The sequence below is a fragment of the Theobroma umbraticum genome, unplaced genomic scaffold (genome assembly GCF_002168275.2).
Source record: "Theobroma umbraticum cultivar Fairchild unplaced genomic scaffold, ASM216827v3 scaffold_95.0, whole genome shotgun sequence".
Taxonomy (NCBI): domain Eukaryota; kingdom Viridiplantae; phylum Streptophyta; class Magnoliopsida; order Malvales; family Malvaceae; genus Theobroma; species Theobroma umbraticum.
In genome coordinates, this window is record NW_018397257.1 from 4,551,482 (window position 1) to 4,565,086 (window position 13,605).

A 13,605-nucleotide genomic window follows, 5' to 3' on the forward strand; every position below is an offset into this window, starting at 1 on the left:
CCTGTTGTGAAGCATAGTTCAATCCACATGTTGCTTGTTACATTGGCATACTTAACTTTGAGTTGGAGCAACTTGATATTAAGACAGTGTTCTTACATGGTGAGCTTGAAGAGTGGATCTACATGCAATAACTTGAGGGATTCATTGTTCCTAGTATGGAAAATTATGTGTGTCTACTTAAAAGGTCATTATATGGCTTAAAACAATCTTCTAGGCAATGGTATAAAAGGTTTGATATGTTCACGGAGGCATGTGGGTGTACTAGAAATGTATATGATGGTTGTGTCTACTATAAGAAGCTTCTAGATGATTTTTTGATCTATTTGTTGTTGTATGTAGATGACATGCTTATTGCTGCTAAAAGTATGTCAGACATTGATGTTTTAAAGGAGTAGCTTAAAGGTGAGTTTGAGACGAAAAGACTTAAGTGGTGCAAAGAAAATATTGGCTATGGAGATTGTTAAAGATAGACGAGCATCGAGATTATGTTTGTCACAAAAGAAGTACATCCAGAAAGTATTGGAACATTTTAGGATGCAAGATGCTAAGTTCGTGACTACTCCATTGGGACTACACCTAAAACTTTCAACTAGTTTATCACTACAAACGGAGGATGAGAAGGAGTACATGACTCATGTTCCTTATGCCAATGTTGTGGGTAGCATTATGTATGCTATGATGTGCACTAGGCTCGATATTCCACACGTTGTTAGTATGGTTAGTAGATTCATGGATAAACTAAGAAAAAGACATTGGCAAGCTATGAAATGGATCCTTCGATATTTAAAAGGCACTATAGATGTTTGCTTAGTGTATGAAGCATGTGCAAACATTAGTTGTAACGTGGTTGGCTTCTCTGATTCAGATTTTGCTGGTGATCTAGATAATAGAAGATCTCAAACGGGATATGTGTTTTTTCTCTCAGGGTATGCAATTAGTTGAAAAATAGTTCTTCAATCGACCGTTGCTTTGTTTACAACTAAAACTAAATATATGATTGTGATTGAGGCAATGAAGGAGGCTTTATGGCTTAAAGGCTTGGCTAGTGATCTTGGTTTTAGACAAGCACATACAATTGTGTTTTGTGATAGTCAAAGTGCCATATATTTGATTAAAAATCATATGTTTCATGAGAGAACCAAACATATCCAACTTAAGTATAATTTTGTTCGAGAGATTGTTTCTAGAGATGAAATTACAGTGAAGAAAATAGCTACAAATGAAAATCTAGCAGATATATTGACTAAGTTAGTTTTCGAGATAAAGTTCAACCATTGCTTGGACTTGGTCAGTGTTCATAGTGCTTAAGGCCTTTTAGGGCATTGGCAGTGTCAACAGAGATTGGTTCGTAAGGTGGAGCTTGGTGAATTCAAGCCTGAAGTGGAGATTCGTAAGGTAGGCTGAATTGTAGTGTTGCATTAGGATAGCATTAAATTTTAATTAAACTAGTATACCTTATTAAGATAGTCTTTAAATGTAGTAAGATTATAACAACATATCCTAATTATATTAGGATAAGATTATTGTACTTGGTACTTATAAAAGGATCCTATGGGGTTAAAGAATAGAATGACCAAATCACGTAAATTCTTGTATTCTTATAGGTGAGCTTGATTTATTTTTTTTATTATTTTATTGATTAGATAAAATCTTAAACAACTCTTTAAAGATAATTTCGCAATTTTGACAACACCTTTAATCTACTACAAATAATAGATTGTGGGGACGTTGCACTATGACTTTAGGCAACTGGTCCGCGAGCTCATTTGCATCTTGGTACATAGATGGGGCAAACTTCCCAACAGCTAATCTAAAGCTTGCAACTCTCAACGACAAACATGTTGTTCCTTAACTTCCATGGAGTGGTCTCTAAGTTAAGGGTTCAACTCATCGTGATCTTAGAGTTGCTCTCAATAACTAACCGATGAGAGGTGGCCCATTTTGAGGCCACAAACACCATGGAAGCCTCTTTTATAGCAAGTAACTCGACTGCATTAGAACCCATGACTCCCACAGCCTTCAAAACCATAAGTTTAACCACTCCAACCTCATTTCTAATAACACCACCAATATTTGTTTTCCCTGGCTTTCCTTTAGCAGCCTCATCAACATTAAATTTTAAAGTACTGGGAGGTGAACTCACCCAAGGGATGATTGTCCGAGGCTACTTTATTCTCCTAAGTACTACAACTACCATGCTGAGTTGATTGATGAGGTCTACAAACGTGTTCTCATCTTCTGACCATTTCGCTTTGAACCACCAAATTACTCTCACTTTCATGGTATCAAACACTTGCATCTTATCCCACTTCTTACTGTTCAAGGCCATTGCATTTCACTATAGCAAAATTATCCACTTGATTGCAAAAAAGGTCATCTTCATCACCTATGACTTTCCCACCGAGGTGATCAAGGAATTCGAAGCAAGAAGAGATGTAACGCCTCAGTTGGGGCTATCCACGTACAGCCCCACATGTTACACCACGTTGCCCATATTGCCCATGCTTCAAGGCAGTGAAAGAAAAGTCTTTTAACTTCTTTTGAGAACTCACTTATTTCACTAATATTCCTGAGGACTCAATTATTTTTGGAAAATTACAATTTTTAATTTTGTAGCACCAGTCGAAATCACTTCAAAAGTTCAAACCCTATGATCAAAAGTGTCATTTTAGCAACATCTGGTTTTCTTCTTGAAATAGTTTGTTTGAATTGAATTTAAAAGGATTATTGCTGTTAAAATTCTAATAACATCACTAAAATACCTTATATGTAATTATTTTTTAATTTTTAAAATCCTAATTTAGTACAAAGATGAAATAATTAATATATAACCAAAACTTGATGGCTTTATATGTATTAACGTTTATATTTTCAAAAGTAGAGTACCAACATAATTTTGTTATTTTCATGAAACACTTGAAGATGGGTATAAATATTTGCTTTAATGAGACGTACATATGTTCTTTTACTTAAAAGAGTTCAAGTTCAAATTCCTTTCTTTATAATAATAATAATAAATAAACAATGCAAATCGAAGTAATGAAATAGAGCAAAACTAAAGGCTTTTTTAAATGAAACTTTTGAAACCAAATGCTCAAAGTGAGATTTCATGCACGCATTGCAGGATCAGAAGAGCTAACTAGTATAATCTCCATTAGGTGGAAGTACCTGCAAGATGACGTTGACATGCATGAATCCCAATGTAAATATGTCCTCTGTTAAATATACATGCCGTCAAGGTAGACCAAACAGCATTGCATTGGTCAAGAAAGAAAGCAAGTCAAAGTTTATTCTTTATCATCAAGTCCTGATGATAGGTTTCACATGTGAAACCTAGCTGATTAGAAAGTATGGCAAAATAATCCCCATTCTGAGTGGACTTCATGTTCCATATTCCATGTTCCCAAGACAGCACGAGTATGTTGGTGTTTTATTTTTAGTCTCTTTGAACCTTCATGTCCATGCCTTGTTCTCTCATCTCCAAACATCTGCCTCTGTTTCCTCTAAAACATCGCACACAAAAAAAAAAAAAAAAGAAGTTTATTAACTATTTATCTTATCAGGTTAATTAGTGGATCTCCTTGCTTTAGCAATGTGGATGATTAAGCCCTTGGATTAATTAAGAGGGACCCATATGATAAAGGAAGGGAAACTCCCTTCGGTCCCCATTTAAGCAACTCAGTGAATCCATCATTTATGAATTGTTGAAGCTGCGGCGTTCTAGAATGGGACATCTAAACCAGGGGCAATTCATTTTGAGAGAGATATCTCTAAATCCTTAGTATTTAAACCATGTGCAAGGTTCTCTCTCTTCACCTTCATTTCATCAATTGTTGTGGTCATGAAATTATTGAGAATAAGCAATCAAAAATGATATTATTTTATAAATGACAAAAATAAAATATTTTAACTTTATTAACTTTAAAGTGATAATAGTTTTGAAATGATAAAAATTATTAAAATGGCTTGAATGATTTTTTAACTTGTTTGAATAAGTTTTTTAACTTATTTGAATGAGTTTTGAGCTTTAAGTTATTTATGTTAAAAACTCTTGTACCTTTGCCTTTGAAATGCCTAATTGATTTCATGTTTAAAAGGGTTCAAATCAAGGTTTTTATCACAAATAAACTGTAGGAATCGATCCCCAACCTTGAAAGGTTGATCCCCACTGCACAGAATGTGCAGGATCCTTGCTACCTTGCAGGGATCGATTCTTATCATGAAGGGATAAATCTTTAGGCTCCAAAACTAACTGTTAAACACGAGATTCAAACCAAAAAAAAAAAAAATCTCTTGCCACATTTTTGAGGTAAGAAGAGAGAAGAAAAACATCAAATACCTAAGAATTAAATCTTATGAAGAAAAAGAAAGAGAAATCAAGTTTTTAAGCTACCTTTGTGCTTTCACTCCTATTATTTGTACACATCTTTATATCATTCAAACGCTTCCAAACTTATACTTACCAAAACCCACCTTATAAAGGTATCTTCGTTTTTCACCTTGAAAAAAAAAATGATTGTGTTTGATACTTGAAAGTTATAGAGGTTTTAACGTAATCTTAAAAAGTTACGAAATGTTGTACTATACCCTTAAAAAGGTGTAAAAGTTTTAACTTATTTTTGAAAAGTTAAAGAAATTGTACTATACGAGGTTATACTTGAACCTTGAAAAAACATTGTATTGATTAATCATCAATGGTGGATTAAACTCATTTAACTTGTTAAAGAAGAGGATGTAGACACCAAAAAAAGGTCGAACCTCTATAAATTCTTTATGCACTTTCTCATTACTTTTTACTTTTTGAATTTGTGTAATTACATTAAAGAATTTATAAATTTTGGTTTAACTTATCATTCTTTTCATTTACTCATCAAATCACTTTGACACACTTTGATAGAAAAATAAGTTTATAAAAACGAGTGAGCATTTAACTTATCGATTAGTACATAACATTAGTTGGTGCATAATCTTCCTTTTAAAAAGAGTAAGGTTCGAATCTTCTTTCCTTCAAATATTAAGTTTTAAATTTTTTTTTTTAGCTTCTTTTTCCTTTAAATTTGAAAAAATAGAGATTTGAACCATGCTCTTTAAACAAGAAAATATACACTAACCAATGAATCAAATGTTTAAGTGTTATTATATAACATTTGTTTTGAAATTAGGGAAAGGGGGAAGAAATTACTTTTAGCTTGCCTTCATTAAAAATTTAATTTGTTAAAAAAATTTTTTATAAATCCAATTCACCCCTCTTGAATATTTCCGCATTATTATTGAGTTAACATTTCTAATAAAATAAAATTACAAAAATAAAAAATATTTTTTTTCTTATGATAAACATTGAGTAATATATACTAAATTAATAGTAGTTAGCTTTTAATTTTTTCTTTATTAGTATATAGTACTAAATTAAGTAATAGGATAACATCTGGATATAGGTTTTTATATTTTTAAATGATTTTAAAATAATTTTTATTCATTAAATTAACTTGCAAATTATCTCAAATATATGCAAATAGTTCACTATAAATAAATAAGATATGAATGTAATGTAAAATAAGTGATTTTAAAAATATTAACATAAAGAAGTAAAAACAAAGATAATAATAATGCACAATAAGTTAAAATGTAGCAACTCTCTCTTTTTTTAAAAAAAAAAAAAAAATTGGTGCAATTACCCTAAAAAATTTAAGTAATTTTAAACGTAGTAAAGGGTATGAATAAATATAAGGTTATAATATTTTAACATAAGTAGATGTATAAGGATAATGGTAAAAGAACATAACTCTTACAAATAGGGAAAATATTTAGTTTCTTTCTAAAACGAGTTTAAAGTAATTTGTAGTCCTCAAAATAGCTAACAAATATTAGTGAATGGAAACAAATACACATTAGAATAAGGATAAAATATACAATATCTGACGAAAATGAGTAAAATGATTATAATTATTTAAATTTAAGTTATGATTTATAAAAGGTAACTAAGGATAAGAATAAATACAGCCATATAATTTTAATGTAAATGGTAAGATTTCAGGTAAAGTGAAATAAGGTTCTTTAAAACTTTAACAAAAATGTTTAAAAACAATAGTAAGAAAAATAATATTTCTTATAAAAAGACAAGGCCAAAATTTAAATTTTTTCTAAAAGAGTTTAAAAAGTAATTTGTCTGCCCCCAAGTAACTAGCAACTAATCATAGATGAAACATATAATTCCACATGGAGACCTAATATTGAAACTTCAGACCTCTTAAGAATGGTGATGTGCAAAGTTTTATGCTTCCAAAATCTCTTTTTTTTAAAAAAAAAAAATCATCTAAAATTTCACTGGCATGCACAGCCAACTAAACAAAGCTCCAACTATGTCTTCATACTAAGCCAACCCCAGGACTGATCCCATGGCAGGATCAAAACAATGAGATGTTTCACATGCATAGATGGACGTGAACTGCCACAACAAATGGGGATATGGTAGGCCTGGATGCACTTGATAATTATGCATCGAAGGCGGGATATCAATGTGCACTCTCCTGTAATAATAAAGATATTATGATGTCAAGAAGCCTATCTCACTAGCAAAGACGAGTATTTACAATAATGGGAAACAAAAAATTTTTTGCCAACTTATGTACGGCAACTAGCATCCAAGACAGCTACACTGCACTAGTGTCCGCGATTTCCAATTGGTAACCTCTTCTTAATTTCGATGGCCAACCCCAAAGTGAAACCTCTTCGCCTGCCTGTCATTAAAAGCATATTCAAGACGCAAAGGCCCTAATGGTGACTCCACTCGGATGCCAAACCCATATCCATATCCACTTCCAGGCTTATACCTTGCCCCCGCAGGATCACCTAAAGCAAAACAAAAGGTTTACGCAAAAGAAACAATATTAGAAGGGCAAGAATTAAGCACGCATTCAGCTGTTAGTATACTGGTATCTTCAACCTTAGTCCCACCTTGAACATTTGATCAATATTTCCCAATTTTCTCCCTAGTTTCTACCAAAACAGAATATGGGAAAACTGTAAAAAAAAAAAAAAGAAAAAAAACAGCATCAGACAGATTAACAGGAAACAACTTACCAGGCACATTGGGGCCTGACCATAGATCATGTCCATAATCTGCAAACATAACTCCTTCCACAGGCCCCACCTGCACAACAACAAAGAATAAAACAATGAATAAAATTCTCACAGGGCATCAATAATAACCTTGTTCATTAAATTCTCATCTACCTAGAGCTAAATCTCTCTATAACCCTATCCAAACCCTATTCTGTTCTGCAAAAAGAGATTTAACATCACACCCAATGCAGCTATTTCAACAATAAGTTCTACATTTGCCTTCCAATGCTCTTTTCCTCCAACATGTCATACAAAATTGATGTATTCTTTAACAATATATGATGGGCTTAATTAAACTCAATAGGCAATCAATAATTAAAGCAGGGATCTAAATTGCAGATACATATGCATTTTCGGTCATATCATGATAATTTAAAGCAGGGATCTAAATTGCAGATACATATGCATTTTCCGTCATATCACATTTATCATGATTGCTGACATGAAAGACATCATCGTGGTCATTACGGTCATGAATTTTTTTCAATTTTACACAGCTGCTATAAAACATAGTAATTATAATCACAAAAACTCTTATTTTATGATATTTAAAGTAGTATATAACACTCCATGTTCATTATTTATATGATAAACTGAATCATTCACAATCTTTTTCACATTAAAGTATTCATACTCACAAAAAATTGCTCATTTTTATATCCATGTGTAGTAGATTGTAACATGCTTAATTGATTTAACATTTTTCTCATTTATCTTCTATTTATTATATAATGGATGAAATTTGTAATTGTTAATTAGTTACACATAAATACTACTAAAATAAAATTAATCTACTACCCAAAAAAATTAACAATACAAATGCTCAAAAAAATTAATAAAAATCCAAATACAAAATCATAGATTAATAAATAATAAAATCAATATATTAATTATTGTTTCATCATAAATTATAAAAACCTCCTCAAAATTCCTTCAAACCCTTCCCTCCCAAATTTCTCTATCTAAATCACATAAAAGAATTCCCCAAATTTTTCCATTTTATCTAATAATAATTTTCCCTCTAAAATTTCTCTCTTAGATTTTAAGCTAAAAGAAAAATATTTTGATTGGTTCAACAAAGCACGATCACCAGCAAACCACCCACATCCACAATTTTTTCTCAAAACTCCAGGTTTGTCTTAGTTAAAACACGCCAAAATCCAAACCCATTTGTCTCTACTCTCGTCCTTTTTCTCAAAACTCAAAATTGACCAGATCATCTAACACAACTTTCCCTGCATCTTGGAATTCTTGGCCCATTCCAACTTCCACCCAACCATGCCTCCTTTGCCTTCTGCCCTAATCCAAGCAACTAGCCATGGCCACACAACACCAAACTCACGCCCCCTCACCCCCCTATCTTGGAAGTTAACCAAATGTTTTGCTTCCTCTCAACTTTCAAGATCAAGGGTTGAGTGGACATGGATAGATGTTTAGAGTGTGAACCAAATCTCTCCTTGTTCTCCCACATGCAACACAAATTTTCAAAAATTTAAACCAAGAAATTATAAGTATTTTGTTATCACTTACCTCCAATAATTCTCTTGCTCTTGATTAAGGTTTATATCTGTTGATTTTTGAATGAGTTGTAGATCAAGGGTTTCTTTATTACTTTGGAAGTGCTTTTCATTTGAAAGTTTATTGCTTGATGAAAAAAAAAATAGTTTTTATATTACATGTTGGACAAAGGTGATAGTAGCAATAACATCCCATAATAAGCACCACTACATAGTCAGTATCTAAATCCCTAATCTAAAATGTAAATAGAAGAAAAATAACAATTAACAACAATGACATGGCATAAGGATATACATCCAATACCAAGAAAGGTCTTGGAATTAGGATCTCTATATTGCCTTACCTTTAGCATATAAGATACTTGGTGATAGAACACCAATATCTATTTCTAAATCAATATGAAGAAGTAACATTGAATTTTTTCTTGTTTTAGTACTCATTAAACTCAACTATTATATTCAACACTATTGTCAGCAAATATCATTTCTTATGATAGGCCTTGAAAATTAGAAAAACATAGCGCATACAATATCATTAGCTATCCATCAATCCTATTGTGGAGTGTCAAGTGCTAACTATAAAACCAAGGTAACTAAAGTCATTAAGATATGTAGTAAAAATCTTATCTTTAAGGATGAGAAGAAGCAGGACCACTAACGAGAAACAGTTTCCACAAGTTTCAGACAATATCTTGGACCAAGTAGAGCTAAAACGATTTTCAATTTCCAAGATTCAGTAGTCAATATTCTATAAACCTTGCACGTCAACTTCACAAGTGCTCTAGAGACATTGCCCAAGTTTCTCATAGAAGGTGGCCCAAGGATTCAAATAGTAGTTGTGTAGTAGTGTTGCAACCGCTATTTCAATGTATCAACACCCTCTACCACCAGTATCAACACTGAAAATAAATGTGAATGAAATTCATATACATAGCGACACGTCGTAATCACAAAAACCAGCTATAATGCGACACTATTGTCACTACCATTGTTTTCTGTCCAAAATGTAGTACAAAAACCATTTTTTTCATCAGACAATAGAATTTCAAATGAAAAATACTTCCAAAAAACCCCTAGATCTACAAGAACTCATTCAAAAATCAGAATATAAACCTCAATCAAGATCAGTAATAAATTATTGAAGGTAAGAAACAACAAAAAACTTAAAATTACCTCTCTTGTTTAAATTTTGCAAATTTGGGTTGCATGTGATAGAATGGAGAAAGATTTTGGTTCAAACTCAAACCCATCCATGACGAATGCACCCAGAATCTTGAAAGATGAGAAAGAGCAAAACATTGGGGGGGTGTGTTGTGGATTTGGTGCTGTGCTATCGTGCTTAGTTGATTGGGTTTAGGAATAAGACAGAAAAGGCATGGATTGGATGGAACTTAGAAGAAGGCAAGAATTGAGAAAAGAGGTAAAGGAGGCTAGTTCAGGTTATTTGGTCAATTTTGATTATTGAGAGGAAGATATGAGTAAAGACATAGATGTTGGACTTTGGCATAACCATGAGAAAAGTTAGGAGTTTTGAGGGAAATTTGTGGATGTGAGGTTTGGTGTGGATTGGGGCTTGTCGAACCGATTAAAATTTTTTTTACTATTTAGCTTAAAATTAAAGGGAAGACGTTAGAGAGAAATATTATTAACTAAAATTGAAAGTTTTTAAATTTTCTTTGTATGATTTAGCTAGAGAAATTTGTGAAGGAAGGGTTCGGTGGAAGTTTGAGAGAAATATTTTTTATAATTTTAAATGAAAAGATTATGATTAATACATTGATTTTATTTCAATTACGATTTTGTGTTTGTATTCTTTTTAATTTTTATTTTCTTTTGGTACTTATATTGTTGTTAATCTTTTTTGTATTAGGTTAAATATTATTTTAGTATTATTTTTGTGTAACTAACTAAAAATTGAAAATGTCATCCATTATATAATAAATTGAAAATAATTTGTGAAAAAAAATGTTAAATTAATTAATGTACCAAAAATTAAATATCATAAAATACAGTTTTTATTATTATAATTATAATTATTACGTTTTATAACAAGTGTAAAATTGAAAAAAAATCACGAATGTAATGACAGTAATGACCACGGTAGCATCCATTATGTCTACAACCACAACTAATGCAACGTGCCAACTGAAAACACATCTACAACCACAATTTAAATCCTTGGATAACCCCATCCTTAGAGGTGAGCAATTTTTGCTTAAACTAAAATAACCAAATTAATGGAAAAAATTTGGTTCAAACAGTTTAATTAATTCGATTAATTTGAAAACAAACATGATTAAGTTGATTAATTCAGTCTGATTTTGATTTTGAAAAAATGAAGTTGGTTAACATAATTAACTGATTTGTATATAAGCCATTATAAGTTATAACATATATAATAATATAAACATATTAAAACATATATGTTTCTATAAATATAAACATATATAATAGTAAACATATATATAAACATATTATATGACATATATAATAATATAAACATATTATAATATGTCGGAATATTTTAGTGCATTTTCATTTATGTTAGTTAGAACATTTTAATGCTTTTAACCATGTTCGTCAAAACATTTTAGTGATATTAAACTTATGGTGTTGTTAAGATTTTGAAATTTATAATATTTACTGTGTAATTAGCATAAAAAAATGAAACTAAGAAAATTGGGCTCGAATGTAGTATGGCCCATGATCCAAAAAAGTTCCAATTAATTCGATTGTTAACCAAATTAACCAATCTAATTTGGTTAATCAGTTAATCAATTAAAACTACATCTTCAATTGGTTTGGTTAATTTTCATAGCACATTCAATTCATTTAGTTTAAAAAAATTATTAACCGAATTAATTAAATAAACATGAATTAACCATTTGCAAACCCCTATCTATCTTCACACGAATATGGGTGAGATTCATAAAGTGTGTATGCAACTCACACACCAAGTACAGATATGAAACTCACTAAGAGTATAAACTCAACCTCACACTACAATATGTACCAAAGGAGGGATATAAATATAACAAAGATTTCAGCTATTCAGTGACTTATTTTCCCATGAGACGAAGATCCTTGGATCTCCACTCACATAGGTGCCAAAAAATTACTCCAATTAATTAATAAGCAAATTAAAGTCGGTGACATGGAAAGTCATATGCCAACAGCTAGCATGTATATTTTCTACCAAAAACCCATTTGGCATTTGATCTTGACACCTCATGACACTTCACAAACAAATGTGAAATAAGTTGGCCGCTTGGTGCCCAACCAATCTCATCAGAATTGCCTACAAATAGGCATAAGGGGTTTAACTGATATAGCTCTTACCCTCCTATTTTGTTTCTAGCAAACTTCACACTTATTTTTCTAATTACAACCAATTGAAATACTTCCATTCTGTTTGAAATTTACATAATACTCTTCTCATATAGTATATTTTCATATAACTTGGTCATAATATTTAACTGGTAAAATTTGAACGGTTTGCCCAATCTTTGTAGTTCACACACAGGGTAATGGCAAGCACTAGCTGTTGAATCCAAAAACTGAAAACCATTATAATCCTACTTGCATCCAGATATCATGTAGAGAGGGCAAAGACTGATTTCAAGGACAAATACTATGTCATGCCTCAACCTCCTAGATAAGTTTTCTATTATATAATTTAAGCATTTTAATTGGCTTAATTATATAAGTAGCACTGCACATCCAGCATTCTGAATAAGCACCTTAAGATGTAGAATCAATACCCACAGCATTGGGTTTTAGCTTATGACAATAAGGTCAAACAGCATCACTTGATATGTCTCCCAGTTTGGAAAACATAGCATTCCAGAGTCTATAATAAAACCCACCTAAATAAAAAAACAAAATGATTCTATTTTCTGCCATCCACTTTTGAACTTACTACTGTAACTTTCGTCACATCAGTGTTAAAACAATTTTTAAAGCACATTTTCATTGAAATTGTGTTCTGAGAACATGTTTTCATTGGTATTGTGTTTCAGAGCCATGTTTTTTAGATAAACTATTAAGCAGTAAAAAAAGAAAAGCTAAATGCATTAAAACATGTTCTGACTCATGTTTGAAAATAAAATCAATTGGAAAACAAGTTTGAATGTGCATGCATTTGAGAAATAAGCTTTTTATTGAGATGGGTTTTATCATTGACTCTCACATCTGTATATTTCCCATGGTGATTTAACCTTTTTAAGTCTGAACTACGAATATAACTACCAGACTTAATAGTTGCTGATATTTGGTCTCATCTCATTCGAAACTTCTCTGTATACCAGAATCCTTACTGATGTTTAGGAGTTCCTCATGTCTATCTAGCTTAAAACAAGGCAGTTAATAATCATGAATCTCTAATAAAACTGAAAGCCATGAAGCATCAAGGTGAAAGGTCCTAAACAAAGGCAAAAGGAAGGAATACAACATCCGTAACTTAGGGCAAGCACAAGATACTCATGCAACAACAAAAGAAGAGGAATTTTTAAACACCTACCAATGGGAAAGAAACTTCACTGGAGCCAACCACATAAGATCGACCAGAGCCTACAGCACCCTCTTCATAACCTCTCACACTGTTTGTTCCACCGATTGCAAATGCTTCATGAGGAGAAAAATTACCCACCACATGCCCACCAGACAAACTAGCAATCAAAACTAAAGCAAGTCAGCAAAGTATACCAACACTCTAAATCCCATTCTCTCTCCTTTCTTTCTTGGGGAGAAATATTTAAGCTCAGTGTCAAACCAAGCAACTGTGGAAGTTAAGGAAACAAATTAACAGAAATAGAGTTGCCAATTAATGATTATCCGCCCAAACAGACACCATGAGAATTTTTGTACATTGCTCCTTGTATAAAAAAAAGGCATAAAATAGACATAATACCTTAAAAGAAGGCAAGCAGGACCAATTTCAACACCTTTTCTGGCACGTGCATTTACT

General features: G+C 31.7%; 1 protein-coding gene across 1 annotated transcript in view; it reads right to left on the reverse strand.

Annotated features, from left to right (window-relative positions):
• Window positions 1–6,510: 6,510 nt before the first annotated feature.
• The window catches only part of OEP80 (outer envelope protein of 80 kDa), a 14,385-nt gene continuing 7,290 nt past the window's right edge, over window positions 6,511–13,605 (reverse strand). The window contains exons 13-16 of the mRNA XM_021423056.1: window positions 13,549–13,605; window positions 13,159–13,306; window positions 7,081–7,150; window positions 6,511–6,849 (exon numbers count right to left, since the gene is read on the reverse strand). The exon at window positions 13,549–13,605 is cut by the window's right edge and continues 59 nt beyond it. Of these exons, the coding sequence (XP_021278731.1) occupies window positions 6,695–6,849; window positions 7,081–7,150; window positions 13,159–13,306; window positions 13,549–13,605 (430 nt within the window). The 3' untranslated portion in view covers window positions 6,511–6,694. The remainder of the gene's footprint in view (window positions 6,850–7,080; window positions 7,151–13,158; window positions 13,307–13,548) is intronic.